At 34.6% G+C, this 26,473-nt stretch overlaps 1 protein-coding gene across 5 annotated transcripts in view; it reads left to right on the forward strand.

The window, feature by feature from the left end:
- Window positions 1–26,473, forward strand: part of NBEA (neurobeachin) — a 673,234-nt gene that overhangs the window by 266,647 nt on the left and 380,114 nt on the right. For all 5 annotated transcript variants that reach the window (XM_049646794.1, XM_049646795.1, XM_049646797.1 and 2 more), the window contains one exon: window positions 17,466–17,593. In XM_049646794.1, the coding sequence (XP_049502751.1) occupies window positions 17,466–17,593 (128 nt within the window). The remainder of the gene's footprint in view (window positions 1–17,465; window positions 17,594–26,473) is intronic.

Consider the following 26,473-nt stretch of genomic DNA (forward strand, 5'->3'; position numbering starts at 1 on the left):
GGTTAATCTTTTAAAAGTTATACTTTATAATGACCGGGTAAGCATATCTCACTAGGTTTTATTTTCGATTTTCTTAATGATTAATGATAGGAAGGTGTTTTGTTTGTTTTTGTTTTTTCCTGTGCTCATGGGCCATTGAAGTCTTTTGCTTTTTTAAAAAAAAATTTCCTTTTTGGGATATAAGAGTTCTTTATATATTCTGAATATATGTCCTCAGTCAGATATATGCATTGCAAAATTTTTATGTTCCATTTTATATTTTTATTTTGTTAAAACTAGTAAGAACAGGAACTTTCTAATTTTAATAAAGTCCATTGTTTCAAAAAGTCTTTTCTATTCTGGTTTGTACTTTTGTGTCCTAAGAAATCTTTACCTTCCTGAAAGTCATGAAGACGTTCTTACAATTTCTTCTAAAAGTTTTGTAGTTTTTAGCTTTTGTGATTAGGTCTGTGATGATCCATTTTCACTTAATTTTTGTGTGTATGTCGAGATAAAAGTTGAGGTTTGTTTTTATCCATTTTTACAAATCACTGTTTCAGCACCATTGAATTACTTTGGTACACTGGTTTAAAATCATTTGCCCACCTATGCCTGAATCTATTTCTGGCCTCTGTACTGTTCCATAATCTGTATGGCTGTTCTTCTGCCAATACCTCCTGTCTTCATTTACTGGAGCTTTATAGTAAATCTTGAAAGCAGGTGGTACAAGTTTTCTAGCTCTGTTCCTCTCTACATTTGCTTTGACTGTTCTAGGTTATTTGCATTTTCACATAAATGTTAGAATTTGTTTGCCAGTTTCTAACAAAACAAAACAAAACAAAACCTGCTGTAGTGTTAAGTAGGATTGTGTTGAGTCTTTAATTAAATTTAAGGAGAAATGATGACAATATTATTGAGTCTTCCAGTCTATGAACATTGTCTGTATCCATTCATTGAGATCTTTAATTTCTCTCAGCACCTAACTGTAGTTTTCAATCTAAAGATCTTATGTTTACTTTTTACTTTAGATTTCCAATTTCGAGTTAGAAGCCAAGTAAAAAAGTAAACACTGTATGTTTTCATTTATACCATATGCAAATAAATTTATCTTAACACAGTAAATTGATGATTGCCTGTGTCAGTTATACCTTAGTAGAGCTGAAAAAAGAGAAATATTTTAATTGTGTGTTGATAGTGTATAAAAAGACAATTTATTTTTGCATATTTGACCTTGTATCCTGCAGCTCTGCTTGATTCACTTAATTTTAATAGACTTTGGTAGATGGTTTAGAACTTTTGTCAGCTCAATAATTCTATCTGTAGTTTCCTTATTTTCTGTGTGTAAGATAGTGTTATTTGTAGCTTTAGTGATATTTATCCTTAAATTTGTAAGAATTCACCTGTGGAGCCATCTCTAAATGGAATTTTCTTTATGGAAAAGTTTTAAATTACAAATTAAGTTTCTCTAATGGGCAAGTGATTATTTAGATTTTTTGGTTTTTGCGGGGGGGGGGGGTATTTTTTGGCATCAGTTTTGGTCATTTGTGACTTCTAGGAATTTAGCCATTTTATCTAAGTTGTTTGATTTAGTGCCATACAGTTTTATTTTTTTGTTATTTTAAAATATTTATAGGATCTCTAATGGTGCTTTCATTCCAGATTTTGTTAATTTATGGCTTTTCTCACTGTATCATTACTAGAATAGCTATTGATTGTTCAGTGTTACGATTTTTCTCAGAGATTAGCTATTAGCTTCATTAGTTTTTTTTCTGTTTTCCATTACACTGAATTCTGGTCTTATTAATTCCTTTTCATATATTAGTAGTTTACAAGCTATGACCCATGAACTAAATTTGCCTGCCACCAGTTTCTATTAAAAATAAACTTTTATTGGTATATAGTCCTATCATTTGTCTGTATATTGCCGTGATTGCTTTCACATTATAGTGGCAGTGTTAAGTTGCTGTAATAGAGAAAGTATTGCCTAAATGCCAAAAATATTTACTCTTTCACCTTTTAGAGAAAACATTTGCTGACCCTTGCTTAGATCATTGATTTTAGATATCTCTTCTTTTCTAATATGAGCTTTTAAAGTCACAACTTTTCCTCTAAGGACTGTTTTAGCTTTATTATATAAATTTTCATTATAAGGTTTTAATTTTCATTCAATATTTTTTCTATGTTTACCTACAATTTAGTCATTGACTCATAGGTGTCCAGAGGTGCATTTTGACATCGATCTTTTCTTGCTTAAACATAATGCTCTGAGATCCATCCAAGTGTTGCACGGGTTTTTTTGTTTGTTTCAAATTTTTATTTAAATTCTAGTTAGTTAACATATAGTGTAATATTGGTTTCAGGAGTAGAATTTAGTGATTCATCACTTACATATAATACCCTGTGCTCAAAACAAGTGCTCTCCTTAATATCCTTCACCAATTTAGCCCATTCGCCATCCACGTCCCCTCCAGCAACCCTCACTTTGTTCTCTGTATTTAAGAGTCTTATTGTTTACCTCCTTCTCTTTTTTCCCTTCCCCTGTGTTCATTTGTTTTGTTTCTTAAATTTCACATATGAGTGAGCACGCATGGTATTTGTCTTTTTCTGACTGACTTATTTCACTTAGCATAATATGGTCTAGCTCCATCCATGTTGTTGTTAATGGCAAAATTGCATTCTTTTTGATAGCAGTAATATTCCATTGTATCTGTATACCACCTCATCTTTATCCATTCATCACTCAATGGACATTTGGGCTCTTCCCATAATTTGGCTATTGTTGATAATGCTGCTGTGAACATCAGGGTGCATGTGTCCTTTGAATCAGTGTTTTTGTATTCTTTGGGTAGATATCTAGTAGTGCAATTGCCAGGTCATAGTGTAGTTCTATTTTTAACTTTTTGGGGAGTCCCCATAGTGTTTTCCACAGTGGCTGCACCAATTTGCATTCCTACCAGCAGTGTTGCACATTTTAATAGTTTTCTTCCATTTGTATTTCTTTTTTTTCTTTTTTTTTTCATTTGTATTTCTTAGTAGTATTCCATGGTATGCATCTATGACAGTTCATTCAACTATTCACCCACTAAGGGCATTTAGTTTTTTTCTAGTTTTTGGCTTTTATGAAAAAAGATGTAGTGAACATTTGTTTTTACGTAAGCATATGTTTTCATTTCTCTGGGATAAGTGACCAAGAGTGAAGTTACTGAGCTTTATGGTAAATACCTGATTAGTTTTGTTAAAAGAAACTTCTACCAGCAATGTACACATAGTCCACTTTCTCTTCATTTTCACCAGATTTTGGTGTTGTCTTTTTTTTTTTTTTAAAGTCATTCTGCCTGGTAGGTATGTAGTGATATCTCATTGTGGTCTTAATTTGTCACTTTCCTAATGGATGATTCTGAACATCTTTTTGTGTGCTTATTTGCCGTCAGTATTAAAATGTATGTTCATATTTTTTGCCCATTTCATAATTGGATTGCTTTCTTGATTTTAAGCCTTGAGAGTTCATTATATTTTCTAAGTACCAGTCCTTTTTCAGAAATGTAGTTGATGGTTATTTTCTTCCGCAGAGTGGCTTCTTTTAAAACACTTAAAAACATTGTTTTTTTTTGTTTTTTATTTCAGACAGAGAGCACAAGTGGGAGAAAGGGGCAGAGGGAGAGAAACTTAAGTAGGCCCCACACTCCACATAGAGCCCAATGCAGGGCTCGATCCCACAACCCTGGGACCTCAGCCAAAATCAAGAGTCAGATGCTCAAGCAGCTGAGCCACCAGCCACTCCTGGACTGTGGCTTCTTATTTTATCCTTTTAATAGCGTCTTTGGCAGAGAAAAACTGCATTTTTATTGTAGTCTAACTTACCATGTTGTCATGTCTAAGAACTCTTCACCCCTCTGAGTCCTAAAAATTTTTTTCTTACATGTTTTCCATTAAATTCTATGACTTCATAAACAGTTTTACTTTTAAGTCTGTGACTCATCTTTGGCTAATTTTTGTATAAGGTATGAGGTTTATGTTGAGGTTTGTATTTTTGTCCATGGTTGTTCAGCACGATTTATTCAAAATCTTTCTTTATTCCCAATCTTTATTCTTTCTCATGAGGCATGCTTTTAGGGTATTTTAAAGAGAGTCTAGAGGGGCCTTTATTCTTGGGCTAATTTTGTCACACTTAGAAAGTGTGCTGGGATTTCTCCTGAATGCTCAGTGTATTTAATGAGGACTCTCCATTCTGGCCGGAAGGAACACAGACACTTCTCAGCCCTGTATGAGCTGTTAGGAAATGTTTGCGTTATAGCTCCTTCATAATTGTTCTTTCCTCTGGATTTGATCTATTCTAACCTTCGGAGCTTTCAAGTGTCACACATATAGATTGTTATTCAGCCGAAGACTCAGATTATTGAAACTGTTTCTCTTTATAATTCTTTCCTCTTGGATGGAAGTCCTCCAAATTCTATCCACCTTGGCCTTCCTGAACTACAGTTTTAGTCTTGTCAACCCAGAATGCTTGCTGGATTCTATAATTGCCCTAATAGGGGAAATACCTCCCTGCAGGAAACCTGAATGATGGTAGGAATCATTTTGTTTTTTTTTTCTTTCCTCAAGATTTATGGTCTTGTGCTACCTGTGTTCTCTGAAGATATTGTTCTCTGTATTTTGTACAATTTTCTAGTTAATAGTGTGGGAGGTAACTCTATACCATCTTATTGCTCCGAGGTGAAAAATGGAATTTGATATTTTTACACTGTAAATTATTTCTTTTATAAAGTGCATTTTTAAATTGTTTGCTGGCATATATAATCCATTGTGGTATATTGAACTAATAACCTGAAACATTTAGCTACTTATTATTCCTAATTATTTATCTCTACTTCTTTCATTTTAATAAAATCTTTTTAATGTTTATTTATATTTGAGAGAGGTAGATAGAGACAGAGCATGAGCTGGAGAGGGACAGAGAGGGAGACACTGAATCTGAAGCAGGCTCAGGCTCTGAGCTGTCAGCACAGAGCCTGATGCCGGGTTCAAACTCACAAGTTATGAGATCATGACCTGAGCTGAAGTCGGACGCTCACCCGACTGAGCCACCCAGGTGCCCCTATCTATAGTTCTTTCTAAATGAATATATATGTACGTCGTCTTTTCATCTTAGAATATTGGCAATTGTATCCCCTGTTACAATCCTTAAATCTTTTTGTTTCTTTTCCTTGTCTTCTAGTACCACCTACTACCTCCATTGCAATTTTCTATAAAAGTAGTTAGAAAAAGCATTGTTTTCTTCATCTCAGATGGAAAGCTTTGAACATCATTAATTATGATGCTCCTGTGTATTTACTATAGATACTTTTGTCACATGTAAGACATCTCTTATGTTTATAATTAGCCAAGAATTGCTGTGACTTACCTGTATTGAATTTTATTGTAATTAAACAAATTTTTGCATACTCCTTTTTCTGCTAATGTGGTCTATTAGATTGATTTATTTTTTAAATGTTAAACAAACCTTGAATTTCTAGAAAAAAATCAACTTTTTCTTTGAAAAAGCCATTTTTCTCTTTTGAAGAGTTTGTGTAAGATTATTATTTTTTTCTAAAATATTTGCATACTTCACAAGCAAAGACATCTGATTCTGGTCTATCTCCTTTTCTTAAAATTTTTTTTTTAATGTTTATTTATTTTTGAGACAGAGACAGAATGCAAGTGGGTTAGGGGTAGAGAGAGAGGGAGACACAGAATCCGAAGCAGGCTCCAGGCTCCGAGCCGTCAACACAGAGCCTGATGCAGGGCTCGAACCCACAGAGTTGTGAGATCATGACCCGAGTGGAAGTCAGACGCTCAACCGACTGAGCCACCCAGGTGCCCCTGGTCTATCTCCTTTTTAGGGAATGTTTTTAAATTAAAATTTCATTCAATAGCTACAGCTCTTCCCAGATTTTCTATTTTGTCTTGTGTCAGTTTTGGAAGGTTCTGTTGGCATAAAGTAGTTCATACTATTCTATAGTTTTTTTTTAACATTCCTGTCATCTATAAGAAAGTCCTTCTAACAATTCCTGATATTCATTATTTGAGTCTGCTTTCTTTTTGGCTGCTTTCCTTCCTTCCTTTCTAGTCTTGGTAGTGATTAATCAACTTTATTCATATTGTTGAAGAAACATTCACTAGAGAGAAGTAACAAGAAACTGTGAGGTTGAGGGTTATACATTATTATTACTAGTTTTCCTTAGTGCAGAGGTTCATAAACACCAACTTGCAACAGAGTTACGTGGAAGGCTTGTTAAAACGTGTACTGCTGAGTCCCACCCCAGAGTTCTGATTCAGTGGATTTCTGGAGTGTGAGAAGTCCCCTGGCAAGCTGGAGATTCAGAAAAGCCAATTTATATATTTCCAGTCCAAGTCTAAAGGCTTGAGAACCAGAAAAACTGATGTTATAAGTTCCAGTCTGAAAGCTGGCAGGCTCAAAACCCAAGAGGAGCCAATGTTTTTGTCTGAGTCCAAAGGCTGGAAAAGACCAGCGTTCCTGCTCCAACTGTCAGGCAGGAGGAGCTCTCTCTTACTCAGCTTTTTGTTCTATTCATGCCTTCAGCTGAATGGATGAGGCCTATCCACATTAGGAAGGTCTACAGCTTTAGTCAGTCTTCCCATTCAAAATATTAATCTCATCCAGAAACACCCTTACAGACACACCAGAAAAATATTTGACCAAATATCTGCATACCCTATGATCCAGTTAAGTTGATACATGAAATTAACCATTACACTAGATGATCTTGATCCTGCTGGTCCTGAGAACACACTCTGAGAAACAGTGTTTTAAGTAGTCATCCTCCAGATTGCAACATTAATTCTTAGTTTATCTAAGTCGTCTTCCAGGACAATGCATAGATCTTAGTATAGTTTAACTTCATTTACCCCCAATTTTGCAAATACACTTGTACACCTGTACACATGTTTGTGTGGATGTAAAATTTTAAACCCCATAACAGAGCATAATTACTATTTTGTTAGTCAATCTCTATTTAGATTTACCCACATGGTTATCATTTTTTGTTGCTCATCATTACTTTCTGAAAGTCTGATTTCCATCTGGTATCATTTTCCTTCATCTTGAAGAACACCTTTTAGTATTTCATTTCATGTAGTCCTGCCACTTATGAATTCTCTCAGTTCTTATTTGACTAAAACCCTTTCAAATTTACCTAAATTTTTTTAATGACAAATTTGAGCCAGTATAAATTTTAGGTTGGAGTTGTTTTCTTTTACCGCGTTGAAAATATTCTTCAACTGTTTTTGGGTTTTGTTCTTTCTATGCTTTCTTTACTTTTTTGCCTTAAAAAAAACCCAGAAAACTTTTAGTCTTCCTGCTATTTCTATGCTCTTATCCTGTCTTCCCCACCATTGCTACCTGCTTTTAAGATTGTCTCTATCTTTGGTGTTTACCATTTGAACTGTGGTATACTCAGGCTCTGTGGTTTTTCTTGGTATTTATCTAGCTTGGGCTTGCAAGAGCTTCTCAAGTCTCAAATTTGTTGACTTTCATCAGCAGCTGGAAAATTCTTAGCCATTACCACCTAAAATTTTGCTTCTTACTCATTCTTTTCTTAGGACTTGAATTATACATATATCAGATATTTTCTTTATTTGTTATCTATTTATATATATTCTTTCTCATTCTCTAATTCTGAGTATATTTTTTAAAGTTAGTCCACTTTACTAATTCTCTCTGTAGTTGTTTCTAATCATCTAGATTCTGAAATTAGTAAGTACTAGAATTTCCATTTAATTTTTTTTCATAGTTTTTCTCTTCCAGTTGTCTATCTTGTCTATAATTTGCATGAATATATGAGACATAGGTATTTCAAGTCTTGGTTTCATTATTGGGCTTTTGGACTATATGTATGAGTTTGTGTTTCTGTTAGTATTGGATAATAGATTTTTTTCTAATGTCATTTGTTTTAATTCTAGTGTGAAGAACCTGGTATATGAGAGATTATAAAGGTACAAAATGGTGGATTTTTCCAGAAAAAAAATTACATTTGTTTCTGGTAGGCACTATCAATTCTAGATAACATAATATAGTCAAGGTTATAGGGCTTAGTCTTTTTTTCTGGTTTACCACTACTCTAGGGTGTAATTCTGTAGGGTTCCAACTTGAATCATAAGGGTTTTTCTAAGTTCTCCCTGCCTTTGGTGGGTCCTAAACTTCAGTTTTTCTCCATAAATTTGTTAAAAGTTTGCTCAACTGCTGAGTCATTAAACTGCTTCTTCTAAACCATGTCCATATGAAAAAGGGGCCCAAATGCCAAAATCACCTCTTTTAGGATTTCTTCTTTTTAAGAATCATCATCAAATATTTGGTCCCTGCCTTAATGTTCCATTACCCTTAAAGAGGTATTTTTTCCTTTGGTTTGGTTTCTGTCTAGTTGTTTAGCTGTTCTCAGCAGGAAGATCAGCCAATTAGTAACAGTGAAAATCCAAATTATTTTTATATAGCTAGTTTGTTTATTACCATATATTAAATTGAGTATAAGCATTGAAATAGCTTAGTTTTATTTTTTAATCACTACTTTAAACTAGATTATGCCATATCCATTTATTTTGTCCCTTAATTACATCATGGGCAAATTTGATTTTCTTATAATCTTCAAGCTATACAAAAGATTAGTCAAATATAATGTAAATTCTAATATCTCATCTAATAAAAATCTCTTCAGCTCTTTCGCTGGCTCTTTTTATATTAGGGTCTTAATGGCATTTCTCTTTCCTGTCTTTTCTTTAAACTCATCTATATTTTTACTCTTAAAGTAGGGTTTTCATAATGTGTCATTGGACCCAGCTTTTTTTTTTTTATTGTCAATTTGACAATTGACAATATATTTTACATTTAATGTTATTACTGATATAGTTGCATTTATATCTATCAACTTGCTACTTGTTTTCTAAAAACTATTATTTCCCATCTTTTTTTACTTTTTTTATCCCTCTATTTCTGCTTTCTCTTGGATTAATAGGGCATTTTTTGTATCATTCTTTTTTCTCTCCAGTATTGGCTTATTGTTTATTCAGCTTTAAAATATTTTCGGAGCTGCCCAAGGCTTACAATAAAAAATCCTTAAATTATTGCAGTCTTTATTTATTTTTTTATTCTCATGTTTATTTGAGAGACAGAGCAAGCGGGGAAGGAGCAGAGAGAGAGAGAGAGAGAGGGAGAATCCCAAGTAGGCTCTGCACTGTCAGCTCAAAGCTCGACACAGGGCTCGATTTCATGACCATGAGATCATGACGTGAGCTGATATCTAGAACCAGGTGCTTAACTGACTGAGCCACCAGGCACCCCTAAATTTTTATAGTCTTTAATAGTTTTATACTCTTTCATGTGTTGTGTAAGATTCTTATAATGGTTTACTTTTACTTTACTTTTAATTACTCTGTCATCCTTTATGTTAATGTTGTCATATTTTACCTTTATATGTCTTTTTAAGAAACAATGCATCACTACTCTTTTTGCTGTGTAAAGTGCATTATCTTTAGCACAATTAAAAATAAATGAGTTTAATATTTACTCTTATTTATCATTTCTAGCCTTCTTAGTATGTTTGTAGAAACATAAGTTTACATCAGGTATTATATTTCTTATTCTTGAAGAACCTCCTTTAAAAGTTCTTGTACTGCAGGGGTGTCTGGGTGGCTCAGTCGGTTAAGCATCCAACTTTGGCTCAGGTCATGATCTCCCTGTCTGAGTTTGAGCCCTGCGTCGGGTTCTGTGCAGACAGCTCAGAGCCTGGAGCCTGCTTCCGATTCTGTCTCTCTCTATCTGCCCTCCCCTGCTTGCATTCTGTCTCTGCCTCTCTCACAAAAATAAATAAACATAAAAAAAAAAAGTTCTTGCACTCCAAGGCATATACATGGATGTCTCAGTTTTTGTTTCTTTGGAACAATTCTTCTCTGCCTTCATTTTTGAAAGATATTTTTGTTTGTTTGTTTGTTTGTTTTGGCCAGAAATAGAATTGTGGCCAACATTTTTTTGAAGTGGATTTGAAATAGATTTCATGCCACTGTCTTCTGGCCTGCCTCTTCCTGGTGAGGTCATTTTTTTCCTTTTTCCTCTTTGCGTGATGAGTCTTTATTCTCTGAAAGCCTTCTTTAAATTTTTGTCTACTTTTGGGTTTCAGTATTTTATTATGACAAATATAAGTTATTAATTAATTTTTATTGTGCTTGCTTCCTGGGATTCTTTTTTTTTTTTTTAAGGTTTATTTATTTTTGAGAGAGACAGAGACAGAGCTTGAGCGGGGGAGGGGCAGAGAGAGAGGGAGACAGAATCGGAAGCAGGCTCCAGGCTCTGAGCTGTCAGCACAGAGCCTGATGCGGGGCTTGAACCCACGGACAGTGAGATCATGACCTGAGCTGAAGTCGGACGCCCAACTGACTGAGCCACCCAGGCACCCCTTTCCCGGGCTTCTTGCATCCATGGTTTGAGGAACTTAATCATTTTGGGAAAATTATTATTCATTATCTCTTAACATATTTCTTCTGCCCGATTTTCTCTCTCTCCCTGTATTAGTTTTTTATTGCTACCATAATCAATTGCCACAAATTTAGCAGCTTAAAACAATACTCATTTATTACGACACAGTTCTGGAGATTAAAAGTCCAGCACAGGTCACATTGAAAACCCTGCTATTTGCAGGGCTGCTTGCTTGTTGGAGGCTTTGGAAGTAAACCAGGTTCATTCAGGTTGTTGGCAGAATTCAGCGCCGGGCCACTGTAGGACAACAGCCCTGTTTATTTGCCAGTTGTCAGTCAGGGCTGTCCTTAGCTCCTAGAGAGTCCTTTTTCTAGTCCTTGCATATCACCCCTTCATTCAGAACCGGTGACAGTGTATCACATTCTTCTCACACTTGGGACCTCTCTGGCTTCACCTTCTGACATGTCTTTTACGTCTTTCTCTTCTACTACAACTCCCTGATGCCACCAAGAGGGTTTTCTGCTTTTTTAGGGCTCCTGTGGTTACATTAGGCCCACCTACATAATCCAGGATAATGTCCCTATCTCAGTGTGTAAAGCGTGAATTTCATTTTAGAGTCCCTATTGCCATGTAACATAACTGACTCACAAATTCCAGGGATTATGGTTTAGGCACCTTTGGGCAGCCATTATTTGGCATACCACATTTTTCTTCTGGAATTTTAATGACATTTATATAGACTATTTGATACTCTTCCACAGCTCTTGAATGTACTTGCATTCAAAGAATATATGTATTCTTCTTTCATTATATATATATATATATATATATATATATATTCTCCTTTTATTTCAATACGCCTTTTTTAATTGGCCTTTCATCAAATTTGCTAATTCTTTCCTTAACTTTATTGAATCTGTTGATAAGCCCATTGAACGCATTATCTTTTTTCTCTATTTTTGTATTTCCATCATCGTGTCTTTTTTACAGCTTCTTACTTTGCTAAAATTCCCTGTTTATGCACATCGACTTATCTTTTCAAGTATTAGTTAACTCCCAACATGTTAAACATAGTTATTTTAAATCCTCCGATAGTTCCAACACCTGGTTTCTCTGTGATTCTGATCCTATCCTTTTGTGATTCTGACTTTGTCGGTTTTTCTTCTTTGTATGTCTTATACTTCTTGGTTGAAAACTAGACATTATCTATAGATTAGTCATAACTGACATGGTATTTATCCTGGAAAAGGGCTTGCCTCTTATGCTAGGCCTCTCCTATTGTAGCTTAAATTATTCTACCCAGGAGTTGAGCTAGGTTTGTGTTTTCTTGTTTTAAATACTCTCACTGCAACTCATGCCTTAAATTTCACTACATTTACCTTGTCTTTATGTAGAGGCTGACTTGTCAGAATGTTTTACTCAGTGTTCCTATTGAAGGCTTTCTTTCGATCCTATATTTCCTATATTTCAAAGAGGTTCCCTCCACAACAGTCATCTGCTGTATCTGTACTGGGTACTTGCAAGCCTGGTTTGTGGTGGGCATGGGTTGTTTCCTGTTGTTCTGCTCCAGACTGGGTTTTAGGCAAGTGCTGCCCCGGGTCTTGTGTGTGGGACTTGCTACTGATCCTGCCCATTTGCAAGTGGTTGGAGAATCTCTAAATATCAGGACTTCCTGCTCTCCCTCAGAAAAGTTTTTTTTTTCTGTTCCCTTTCTCTAGCTGCAAAAGGCTCTCTCTGGTACCCTGAACGTGACCGGCCTTGCCGCCCTGTTCTAAGACAGATAAGGCTTTTGTTCCGCAGAGGTTATAGAGAAGAAGGTCCAGGCTGGGCTTTATGTCTTTTCTACAACAGTCACCGCTTCCCTTGCTTAGCCTGCAGTGGTGAAAGGACTTTCTCAGTCTTCCATGCTGCCCCCGGTCTCTCTCATGAGTAATGGTGAGGTTTGTGGACAAGAGCCTGCAAATTACCGCAGGCTCCCCTTGTGCTTGCAGCTCTGAAGATTCATTCTCTCACATTAGCTCACACTTGGACTCGATCAACTTATTAAAAGTGTTAGCTGATTTCCTCTTACCAGTCTATGGAGTACCCAGTGTTTCTTCTTCCTGGGCTCTGCCCCGAGGAAGCAAGTTCTTCATCCCTCCCTTGTCTTCTTAAGGGTCTGGTCTTTCTTCAGATTTCAAGGCTAATTGGTTGTCCTGCGATCTCAGCAATCTGCTAGATCCTAAAAGTGCTATAATTCTATATATTTTCTGGCTTTTTCTTGTGATCAGTGTGGGAGTGACCATTTCCAGCTTTTTGCATCTTAAGTGGAAGTTTTCTATTTTTTTAATTTGAATTTCTAACTAATATATTTCAAATTGTATTTTCAAAAAATATTATGTGAGCCAAGTACCCAATAACAGCACCCATTAACAGACTACAGTCACAGGAAAGATATTCTCAGAGCACTGTATACAGGCGGTTTACTGAAGAATGTTCTTCACATCACCTATAAGTGGGAAGGGAGAACTGGTCTGAGGAAAAGTGAGGCGATTGGAAGGGAGGACCTAGGTCATTCTGTGGGAAAGCACTAAAACCAGGAGTGCCTGGCTGCCCCAGTCAGAAGCATATACGACTCTTGTGTTAAAAATATTATTTACTAGGAAAAGTTTTATTATTTCATTTTTATATCACCTATTTAAAAGACAATTAGCCTTACTCTTTATAGCACTAGGTCTGTTGTGTGGTTTCAGATAAATGACATATTTTCTGAACTTTATAGTTAAATTTTATATTTTATTTGACTAGTTCACTAGAAAGGAGGAGTATTTCCATTTCAGTTTGTTTTTTTTCTTTTTGTCTAAGACACATGCAATTAACAATTTCCAAACATGCACTGTAAAAAAGCTTTTATACCTATCTAAAGACATCCCAGCATTACATTTCTTAAAACTTGAAAAAAATGCATGTTTGGAATTCAATTTACCTTATAAAAGAGTGAAATACTTCCTTGCAGTAGAATTCTATTGAGATTCAATTTCTTAATCTTCTGTAATTTCATCTTCTTTCTTAATCTGTACTCATGCACTTGAAAATGTGTATGATTCTGTTTAAAAAGAATAAGGAGAAAATGTCAGTTTTTTAATTTAGAAGTCCATGTGGAGATAAAGTAGGCAAGAATTTTTTCAGCTTCACGTGTTCATTAGTTGCTATAAACCTAGCAAGTTATAGCAGAAAAAACTGTTTACCAGTAGGTCATAAGGTTACAGAACCTAAGATTCAGGACACATTTACTCTTCACTTGTCTAGTATGTTAAATTATATTTCACATTAGAAACTTAGTGAAAACTAAACAAAATATTTAAAGTCAATGTTTGTCGATTCCCAGTCATAGTATGTAGCTGATTAAGAATTTAACTTTACAACTTATGGTTTTGCTTCATTAATACTCTCCTAATCTTTCCTTTTTATCTAAGTTTACTTAAGCAAATCACTTCACTTACCTATGCCTATATTTCCTAATTTACATAGGAGCATTTGAATACTGAAATCTGTTGTGGAATTTCACTAGTGTAATAATTTCTTTTGTATATGAGTTGTATCTTTTATTGTACATTACTTAAAGTTACATAATTACTTTCATTCTAGATTTTATTATTATATACATAACTTTTTTATGATGTAAGAAGTGAGGAAATTTAAGAATTTTAATGTACCAAATTAAATTATCAAGTATTTATTATATTTATGACATGCTAAAAGGACCTAGGAGGATACAAAAGTTAAAACTAAAAGTAAGAATTATAACTTTATGAAGTGACACAAACATAAAGGAGTTTATTAAAATAAAACTCACAGGGCACCTGGGTGACTCAGTAAGTTAAGCATCCATCTCTTAGTTTCAGCTCAGGTAATGATCTCATGGTTCATGAACTCGAGCCCCGCATCAGGCTCTGCAGTAACAGTGCAGAGCCTGCTTGGGATTCTTTCTCTGCAGCCCCCATCCCTGCATCTCTCTCATTCTCAAAATAAACAAACAAACAAACAAACAAACAAACTCACAACATAAGCAGTGTCCTAAGTGAAAGTAGAATTATTATTATTTTCTAGAATTCTAAACTTTATCTGAAGTTTACTTTCCTTTAAAAGACATTGTGAGGAAGCTGTAACTCTTAATGACAACAATAACAAAACCCTGTTCATTTTCTTCACTGTAAAAAAGTGAGGATGAAACATTTCCACTTAGCATGGTTTGTTGTTTGATAGAGCTATCTGGCAGTATTATTTAATGACGATTTTATGTACTTAAAACATTTGGTCTCTTGCTGGGTAAAATGTTACTTTGTCCCTCATTAGAAAATTAAAATTATGGTTACAGGATGATATGTAAGAGCATCATTTAATATTCTATTGAGTTTTATAAGAAATTAGTTGCTTATTAAAATCCTATTTTGCGGGGGTTGCGGAGGGGAGGTGCCTGGGTGGCTCAGTCAGTTAAGCTTCCAACTTCAGCTCAAGTCATGACCTCATGGCTCAATCGGTTCGAGCCCTGCTTCATGCTCTATGCTGACATCTCAGAGCCTGGAGCCTGCTTCGGATTCTGTGTCTCCCTCTCTCTCTGCCCCTTCACCCTTGTGCTCTGTCTCTGCCTCTCAGAAATGAATAAATGCTTAAAAACACTTTTTAAAAAATCCTATTGTAGGGATTCACTCACTGAGAAATGTCTGTTTTTATCCATTACCCTTAAGATAATTAGTACATATGTATACACACTCATGTAAATATTTGCTTAGATTAATTGAAGTTTCTATTTGATCTGTAACTTAATCGCTTAGAAGACTATTGTTGCAATTCTGATGCTTCTAAATCATACATAAACCCATAAATTATGGGAAAAAGTCATAAACTAGGGAAAAAATACACCTGGATTTAATTACACAATAGTATATTATGATAATATAACTGATGTGGACCTTTATACATCTAAAATGTTTCTAAAGTAATTTCACTCTCATTAATTAATCTTAAATAAAAATATTCATGCTTCACTCAGAATTCAAGTACAGAAGCAAACAACAGCATCTGGATTTTTCTCCTTTTCATAGGTTTGCTCTTCTCATTCTTACTCATCTTTCCTTAAAGGATGGGATTACTTTAGCTGGGAAGTCATAGGACGTGATCCTGGAGATAAGAAGGAATGAATTAAATAGACCTGAAAAAGGAGCTCTGTCCATCTATATTCACTAAAGCCAGACATAACTTACTGTGATTATTTTAGGACTTCAGGTAGCCTTCTCTTTGCTAGCTATTTTATTCTAATTTACTAGTAGTCAATCTTCTCACTGAAACAGTTATCCTCCAAGTGTGTTTCCTGGATCAGCAGTAGCGAGCCACCTGAGAATGTGTTAGAGGTGCAAATTCTCACAGTACACCCAAACCTGCTGAATCAGAAGTTAGGGGGAGGGGGTTCTAGGAGTCTGTTTAACCAGCATTGCAGATGATTCTAATCTACACGAACGTTTGAGAACCGTTGGGTTAAAAGAAGGTTCTAGGTTCAGGAATAACGGAGTAAGGGAGAATATTGAAAATTCTGTTTATCTCCGGCAAGTCTTCGCAGCTGCACCCGAGTCCCTTTCTTGCCGCGAGTTGTTCCTCCAGAATAGGCTTTGTGGAAGTGCTCACACCAGTTTTCTGAGTTTTTTGTCTAAAACTGTTCATCCAAATAAGAGAAGAAAAAGTCAAATAGAAGTGCTAATGGTGAGGCTTTGAGTACACAAATGAATCAGATCATGCTACTTCCAAGTTAAGAAAGAAGGAATCCTGTCTATTCCCTTATCCCTATTTAATCATTTCACAACGCAGTTCTTTAGTTTTAAGTATTAGTAATATATGGAAAATTATTCTGTGATTAATAACCCTTTTGGCATTGATGTTTTTCCTCATACGTAGCCAAAATGTTACTTAGCTTTGTGGCTGAACTTTTATCTTGAAGCATTGTTCAATTTTTTGCCGTAGATGTCTTCGATGTAGAACAGTGTGTGTTCATCTACCATTGTATTATTATAGTCACTTTGTTTTTTTAAGTCAGAGCCACATTTTGTAAGAATAAATATAGTTTTGTTGTATTCAAAGTAGTTGTTATAAGAGCTACCGTGACTGACCTCTCGCAGTGTGCCGGCTACTTTTCTGTGCACTTTACATGCCTTAGCTCATTTAATCCTCACCAGTCGTACTACAGTCATCTTCATTTTGTAGGCAAAGGAAGTCTTAATGTCCCACGCTCCCCTAGGTCGCCGCAGAACCAGCATTCTAGTCCAAGCAGTCTTACTTCAGAGCACTTACTTCTAAGACAGATAGTTAGATGTTACCAGATTATTTATTTGCTTGAGCAGAATTATTTTCTTTACCTCTGTTCTTTTTTTACATACACTACTTAAAGTATTTTTAAGAATGTCAAATAGTGTTTATATAAGGCCGTATAATTTAATGAAATAATATAAATCATATTACAGGGATCAATAACTAAAAGTAAATGGGCTTATGAGGTGGAAAATGCCTACTTTAGCACAGCAATTTAGTTGTATTACAGAGGATTCTAGTTCCTGTGTTATTAGTCTAGCCTTCCAGGGAATTTTTAGGTAACTCTTGCGAACAAAGGTTAATTCTTTGTAACCGACATAACGATCCCTGTAGGGGGTGTTCAAAACAGCTCTCTTTCATAGATAGAAGGATAAGTCACAGAAGATATAGAAGAACAACTTTTCTTGAAGCTCCTTAGAGCTACGAGCAGAGTCTATGGCCCTTGCAGGTGACACAATCCCAACGGCTTTTCACAGAATAGTCATTCCACATTAGCTGAAGTCTTCAGAGTAGCCTTATGTCTGATGTGAAACCGTACAGGATGTCCCTTCTACTGAAACTGGTACGATTCCATGGGTTAGAATTGTATTTTCGTGATTTTTCAAGATTTTAATTTAGAAGTAAACTTTATTTGACTTTTTATATTGAATTATATTTACTAGTCTTTATGTCTTAATTTCAACAGCATCACTGCAAAACTTGAAAGAGCTTTAGAAAAAGTTGCTCCTCTTCTTCGTGAAATTTTTGTAGACTTTGCCCCATTCCTATCTCGTACACTTCTTGGCAGTCATGGACAAGAGCTATTGATAGAAGGTATGATTTCTCTCTATTCTAATTATTTTAGTTTCCTATAATGTATCTCTTAATCATGACGTAATTTGTACTTCTGGAGGAATATTTATTGCCAAAAGAACGTAAAGACATTGCTTCCACAAATTCGAATACGATACTCCTGTATGCTTTCTTCTCATTCATTTTTTAAGAATAACATGTTTTCACAGTCAGTGCTAATAACAGAATGGAGAACTGTGAAAAAGTGTTGGACTAGGAGACTCTGGCTCTTACAATCCTAGTCTACCTGGGGTGCGGTGTAGCCTTCGTTAGACGGTGTGTGTACTATGCAGCACTCTCTGTAAGAGCCGTGCTTCTGTAAGTGACTTCTTACTCCCATAACGTTTGTAATGTGACAATTCTTCACGGAGAAAATGTAAAGAAATACTTAACCTGGAGTTGATGAAGTCGTTGTCTTTTACTCAACAGCAGCTTCAGTGGAGTGAGGAGGGAAAGCAGATAAATTAATTGTTGTGAATATTTAATTAATGCACCTGTATTAGGAGAGCAGCTTTGAAAATATGGTTTTCTGAAGCCTTACTTCTTTAACAAGTTTGTTTTATAAATATTCATGAGCTTCAGAAAGGGGTAATCTCAATATCTAGATGATCCTGTGAGGACATAATGGCCGTAGGTACTATTCCTTGGATTTAGCAGCCTTGCGTATATATCCTTTTGCTTTTCACTTTCTATTTACTGTCATTTTCCTGTGACTGTTCTATCATTGTCTCAACTGCTTTTACACAAGAGAGGCAGTAATAGTTAATAACTTGACTCGGTTAGCTTAGAAAGTAACTTAGAAAGTTACATCCTTTCTGTAAAATGTAGTCAGTGATAGCACCTCCCTCACAGGGTTCTTGTGAGAATTAAATTATATAATGCCTATAAAATGTCTTAGAACAGTGACACATGGGTGAGCTATTCATTTAAAAAACAAAACAAAACAATGAGTTCTTGTTCTAGGCCAAGCATTTTCTTAGGTACTTACAATATATTCGCATATCACAGATGAAGATGTGGAATCTACAAAAGAAAGCAAGTGAACAAACAAAAGCAGAAACAGACCCATAAATACAGAGAACAGACTCTTGGTGACCAAAGAGGAGAGGGGTGGGGAGATGGGCAAAATGGGAGTGGCAGACACAGGCTTCCAGTTATGGAATGAATAAGTCACAGGGATGAAAAGTTACAGCATAGGGAATACAGTGAGAAGTATTATAATAGTGTTGGATGGTGACAGACGGTGAGCATAGCATAACATACGAAGTTGTTGAATCACTATGTTGCACACCTGAAACTAATCTAACGCTGCGTGCCAACGATACTTTAATAAAACAACAACAAAACATACCTTAATTAAAAAAATATTCCCTGCCTTGAGTTTATATTCCATCAAGGAGAGGACACTTAGATAAACATTAAACACAATAAATAAATTATATAGCATGTTAGAAGGTGGTAGATGCTACGTTAAAGGATAAGTCCAACGCGGGTTTGGGATGATAAAAACAGCAGGGTCAGGTTGCAGTTTTAAAGAGGGTGATTTATTAAATAAACCGCAACTTGACCCTGCCATTTTTATCATCCCAAACCCTGTGTTGGACATATCCTTTAACGTAGCATTTATCGTATTTAACATGCTATATAATTGTAAATAGACCAGTGGTAACATTTAAGCAAAGACTTACAGGAGGTGAGTCATACACCTTACTAGAAAAACATTCTAGACTGAGAGAATATTTAGTGTAATGACCCCATAACATGTGTTACTTTACAATAAGAAAAAAAAATCAATAAACATTATTGAAAAAATAAATCTTAAATGTTTCCTCATTCACTCGAAGTCTTTCTTCTGTATTTGTGTATGTCTTTTCCAAAAATGATTTGGCAAACTTATACAAGAATATATAAATAGTGGTCAAAATGCTAAAATAAATGGAGAATAAATTTAGAAATGTTAGCATGGGTCCTGTCATGTTATTAAAACTGGAACACAAATCAGCACTAAGTTTTCCAGCAGCCAAAGCAAAGAAGGAATTATTTTAAGTTGTTAAGACTCACATTCCTGGTTCCTCAGTGACGGTTTGTGACAATTTTAAGCTCTAAGGAATTACAGCCAGATAACTATTAACTGCTTTATGTTGATCAGACAAGACCCCACATACGTAGCCCCTTCCCAGAATTTGCCATGATCAGACACCTGGTCTGTTTTTTTATTTCTTCCAGTGCTGCAGAAAGAAGGTAGAAGAAAGGGCTGGGTAGGTAACTGAGAGCTGTTTTTCTTGGGCTTCCCTAAGTTTACCAAAAATACTCTGAATTGAGTACTCTGAAAGACTATTAAGAACATGCCTCTTGGATTTTTAAAAAATAACTATGCTAAAAATGAAACATTGGAACAAGGTATATATTGAAAGTTCACCTTGTTTTCATCTGGCAGAATACAATTTTATGTTCTAACTTTTTGGCATCCAGAGTTTATCATATTTTTTAAAAGTATGTAGATGTTATGTTCATATTCTTTTTTGTGTTAACATTACTTAACTTAGTACAATATAGCAAATGTTAGAATTTTAGGTTTAATTTTTATTTTTTTTAAATAGAAAGTTGACACACTTAGGATATGTCCTCCAAATTTCTGCCAAACTATACATTCCAAAAACCTAGAAATATCTGCTGTATAACAGAACAACATTCTATATCTCTCACAATTTAGTTACAACTTTCCTTTTCAGACTCAACTAGTCTCCATTCTCTTGCTATAGAAAACATTAATTATTGAAAACAAGTTACACAATATCACATTTCCTTGTGTTTGTACAACTATGTCTTCTGCATTGGATCTCTTTCCTTTTTTCTTTCCTCCAAATTGTTATCATCCTTTGAATCCAGCTTCTTATTAATGTCCTCTATTCTGTAATCCTGTGTTGTTTTATTTATATAATTTTAATAAAATCATTCCTCACTTATAAATAGGAAGTATCTTATTGCTTATGTTACATTGCCTAGCTAATAATATTCAGTATTTTCTCTACACTTGACTAGAAAATTATTTTTGTTACTAATAATTTCTGGAAGAGGTGAGTTTTGAAAATAAGGTGGTAAGACAGATAAAATGTTGTGTTCTATAATAAGAATTCTCCGTATTGATTAGTCATCCACAGTCACGAATTAGCTGCTATGCTCATCCAAGGTGTATTCTTGCTTTCCACCCCGGTCTCTGAAATACATGCCCTTTCATGTTCTCATTCTTGAACATGTACTCTAGATCATTCTTTTTTTTTCCCCCTCTCCTCCATTTCCCTTCTTTCCCTAATTTGAAACACTTCCTCTCCTCTGAGAAGAAAAAGTATCAAACTATTATAAAGGACTCAGGAGATTTACATGATAAAAATACCTTTATGCTAGCCATTGACTTCAAAAAGAGTGCTTATGATGACTAAATCTCATTGCTTTGACTTTGTCATATATATCTGAGTGGTAGGAACAAAGTTGGGTTTAGGTAACTGAAGATACTTGAATGCTATGAAAAGGGAAGGCAATTATTCTTAATTTCAAATAAGAATTTATTTGAATTGCATCTTTGTTGTTTTATATTCATTGTTAATTTATACTTGTATTCATTTGGTTTTTTATAGAATAATTAGTCATTGATATTTTACATTGTCTGTGTCCTTTAAAATACAAGCTAAAATAGTGTCTTTCAATGATCTTATCTATCACTTTTTTAGTCAACCTGTGTTAAATTACTATTGAATGATTCTAGAGTACTCAGTGTAGTTCTTACCTTTTAAGGTCACTCATTGACAGTAGCTATTTTTATATACCTTTCCTGTGTTTCTCTTGGAAATCATTAAGGATTTTTGAAGATAGCAGTTATTTAGAACTTAGTGAACTTTATATAAGAATAATTACAGCTTTTAAATCTGTGAACTAATGCATAAAAATTAGAGTAGATATATAGGCAAGTATCAAAATCCACCAGCTCAAGGAGGCAAAACAACTGTTAGTCCAAAATTGTTATATTTATTTGACTTGCTGCACTGATGGAGGATACACTTCACAGGAACAGTGTGGCTTCTCTTAGAGTTTGGATTTAAAGGTGTAGGTCCAGTTGTACATTGGGGGCTGACTGTCAGGAAGCAGATTAGACCTTGCTCTCTATGCCTATATGCTCTCTATCTCATAATATCTCTATTATGCTCTATTTATACTCTATTAATATCAGTTAAGATTGGGGTGGATGAGAAGGGTGAGGTTGGATGTAATCTATAGGCTGCCTCTTTTAGAAGCTCTATGTAGAGGTTGAAACATCTCAGAAAGAGATGGTAGCAGTGCAGAAAATGTTACACTAAAGCGTCTGTTACTCTTTTAGTGACATAAGTGAATATTCTGTTAAGTCATATAATACTGCAGAATATTTAAATTTCCAAGACTAACACTTTAAAAAAAATAGCCTGTAATTTTCACTCTACCAAAGGAGAACAGCACTGAAATGTTATTATAAAAAGAATGATCCTGATCAAGAAGCCCATATCACCCTTGAATCATTCATAGTAAGAGTATGGCCAAATAATTAGAAAAACTTGCATATGTTTAATTCAAAAATTATAGATTAAAATATCTGTTCAGAAGTTATTTTAAAATGGCAATAATAAAAAAAAAATGAACATGACAAATTCAGTGTAGGTGGCAATGGGGGGCATGCTTTTTAAATAACCCTGAATTCCTCCATGAAAAACAGACAGAACCCTAGGCTTTGAAAAAATAATTACAACGACAGATGAACATTTACAACAAAACTAGGTGACAACGTATCCCACTGAACTCTAAAATATGACCGGGTTGAGACACAACACCTACAGGATAACACATGGATCAGCAGAGGCATGGTAGAAAGTGGTGGGAAACAAGACAGCATCTGAGGAAACTGGTCTACGAACACTCACTGGAAAACCCAGAGGGCTAAAACCCAGCAGCTAGAATAGAGAGGGTTTTTACACACTGTAATAGCAGATGAGTTGAGGGGTTCCATGGTAACAACGTAAGGGGCTGAGCCGTGTAGGCCCCATGAGAAATTAACCAACCTGAGTTATCTTCCAAGACAAAGTCCCACAAGGAGAAGAAACTACTATGAATAGAACCCAAATGGAGCAACAGAAGGGCAAGAGAGACAAAGAGAAAGTCTTCATAAAACTGGGGAACACCAGGGCACCTAGGTGGCAGAGTCAGTTGAATGTCTGACTCTTGACTTCAGCTCAGCTTGTGAGATGGAACCCTGCATCAGTCTCTGCACTGAGTGCAGAGCCTGGCTGGGATTTTCTCTCCCTCTCTCTTTGCCCCTCCCCCCCCTCCCCCACCTTTCTCTCTCTCTCTCTCTCTCTCTCTCTCTCTCTCTCTCTCACTCTCAATATAAATTTTAAAAAATGGGGAAGATAAGCAGAGCTAATAGATGTCAGAAAGTACACTGTCATATTTTTTTTAAATGACATGAAAACAAACAGAAGAGGGATCTCTAGAACCTGAAGAGGAAAAAAAAAAAAAAAAAGCTATTCTAAGAGTTTGGGTAAGTTAATTTCACATAAAATAACCAACAAAAAGTATCCTAATCCCACAAATTACAACAAGAAAAATGAAAATAAGTAGAATAATACCCTCTCAGCCCATGAAAGCAGGACAGAAAACAGATGAAAAGTTTTTAAATGAGCTAAAAAGACATCAGAAAATGATACAGGATATGAAAGAACAATTTATATCAGAATTTAAAGAATTAGAGAATCTTACAAATGTGGTTATAGAACTTAGGAAATAATTTGAAATAAAGAAAAATTATTTTAGAAATAAAGGTTAAATTAGAAGAAATAAAGAAGTGTATAGATTCAACAGTTAAGTCTGTAAGAGTAATATAAGGTAAAAAAGGAGAAATAATAAATATTAAAAAAAAATTACTAAATGGAATGGAAAAGATGAGAGTGAAAAGGACAGATTTAGATTACTTAATATATATAAATATAAATATAAATATAAATATAAATATAAATGAGTTTCCAAAGAAGAAACCAAATAAAAGAATAGCAACATAATAAGACCATAATTCAAGGAAACTCCTGGAATTTGAAAAAAAGAGAGATAAAAAAGAGAGATATATTTAAAAAGCACACTGAATATCTAAGAAAATTACTCAAATGACCAACACTGAGACACAGTGTAATAAAATTAATGAATTTTAAAGAAAAAGAAAAATAATCTCAGGCATCTAGATAAAAATACAAATTAACTTGGGGAAAGAGAATCAAATTGTCATCATAATTTTTGATAGACATATTTTCTACCAGAAGAAAATGGGGTAGGATATTTAAGATACTCTAGGAATGAAAATGGCAGCCAAACTGGCTTTCATGTATGAAAGATAAACAGATAAACTGTTACAATGAAAGAATTCAGGGAACATTATTCCTATTAGGCTCTCCTGAAGAATCTACTGTAGAATAAGTATCAGGCAACCTAAGTGACTGGAGAGTGTAAACATGATAACCCATGATAACCATCAAGTATACATGTGTTTAGACAACTAACTGAACTAATTTAGTTATATGGGAGAGAGTTATAGTAGTATATAATGGCTTTATGCCCTGAAAACTGAAAAAAGGAGGAGGACAATAATATTTGTGGTGGCATTACTGATATTTTTTAATAAAACTGTTACATAATGTTATATAAAACCAATTAATAATTGTTGATATTGTAATTATTTTATCTTGTGTGCCTGAAAATTAAGATTCTCATTAAATCTCTCATTAGTTTTGAATTTGAATGGGATATTATAAAAGCTAAATTATTATCTGCATGCACACACACACACACACACAAACAGACACACATTCATATATGTACTCTAGTTGTGTCTACTGTTTTGCCTAGGAACAATGACAAGTTAGTAGCAGAGAGTACATCTGGATTCTAGATTGTAGTCTTGAAATATCATTTACCACTGAAAGAAACCAGTTTTTGGAGAAATGAGTGATGCCAAGGCTAGAACAGTAAATGTTCATGATTTGCCTGCAACATTTGGTGATACCAAAACCAAGGAAAGGGGCACCTGGGTGGCGCAGTCGGTTAAGCGTCCGACTTCAGCCAGGTCACGATCTCGCGGTCCGTGAGTTCGAGCCCCGCGTCAGGCTCTGGGCTGATGGCTCGGAGCCTGGAGCCTGTTTCCGATTCTGTGTCTCCCTCTCTCTCTGCCCCTCCCCCGTTCATGCTCTGTCTCTCTCTGTCCCAAAAATAAATTAAAAAAAAAAAACGTTTAATAAAAAAAAATTAAAAAAAAAAAAAAAACCAAGGAAAATATCAAACACTGTCAAAAGTACTCAGGACCTAACTTGAAGACACTCTTATTGGCCAAACATGGGGCATTTTCAACATCAGTAGGTATAATAACTGCAGTGCATCCAAATGCATGGATATGTTAAATATGTAAGTTGTAAGACTGATTTTTAAAATGACTTGGTTGAATTTAGAAGATAGGGAGCCAATTCGTTATTTTGAAAACTGATCAATAAAGGGAAAAATTTGTCTTGTTATTCCTTTGTAAGTTATATCATTTACGTTATCCAATCATTAATGAGGGAAGTCTTCTTTTACAGAAATATAAATATATCTGATAAGTGATAGATTTTTGGGTTAGGTCATTAACATTTAGCATCCCCTAGGAAATTAATAGACCTTAGCATCAATTGCTGCTAACATCACAGAAGGAGAGACAAATAGATAACTGGATGGGAGAAAGCTCTATCATCCATCAAGACTGACTGAGTGACCGAATGAATGGATGAATGAATGAATGAAGTAAAGCTAAATCTGATTGAGATTATATACCCAATATGTTAAACTACACCATAAGAATTCTGCTGTCAAAATTAACACTGGTGGAAATTCTATACAATAAATATCTTGGTTCCTTCAAAATAATTTATATAGGGAAAAAAGTGATAGAGGGGATCTGTAGCTTAAAAGAGCATTAAAAGATATCTCAAAAAATTAATAAAACTGAATTGTTTATAGCTATAACTATCATTTTTGGGTCATAAGCTTTAAAAAGAAAAATCAAAGTGATTATCATAAAAATTAGATAATGATTTGTTAAAAGGAAGGAGAATAACACAAGATGCATGGAGGGCTTCTGGGATACTTGGCAAAAGTCTGTTTCTTCAGCTATGTAGTGGTTTTAATGATGTTCATTTTAAAATAATTCTTAATCTATGTTTTATGCATTTTATTTATCTGTGTTGTATTTTACAGAAGCATTTTAATGTTCTCGAAGGAGAAAGTTATAAGAAGCTTTTATTGACATTAAAGACATAAGTAACCCTGACTATATCACGTTCATGGTAGGAAGATGATATCACAAAGAAGTAATTTCTGTCCATGATAATCCATCACTTTCAATAAAAAATTATTTTCAAAAAATCTCAAGTTATTTTCATGGAATTTGATGAGTTTTTCTCTTAAATTTCTGTAGTTGAATGGAGGTTGAAAAAAACCAACATAATTTTAAAGATGAACAAGGTGTTATAATTGTAAAGGTGTGGTAGTGGCCTGAGCTAAACAGATCAGGCACATTCATTCTCTGTCTCAAAATAAATAAAAAGAAAATATGTATAGAATTTGTGCAAAATAATTGAAAAGGGGATTAAAGCACATCATTAAAAAAAGTTAAACACAAAGAAAGGCAGTAAGGGAGCAAATGAGGTACCAAAATGCTTTAAAACAGACAGAGCACAATTTGCAAAATGACAATAGTAAGTTCTTCCCTATCAATAATTACTTAAAAAGTTAAGTTTATTAAATGCTCCAATCAAAAGACAT

Source organism: Panthera uncia (assembly GCF_023721935.1).
Source record: "Panthera uncia isolate 11264 chromosome A1 unlocalized genomic scaffold, Puncia_PCG_1.0 HiC_scaffold_16, whole genome shotgun sequence".
In the NCBI taxonomy this organism is placed as follows: Eukaryota; Metazoa; Chordata; class Mammalia; order Carnivora; family Felidae; genus Panthera; species Panthera uncia.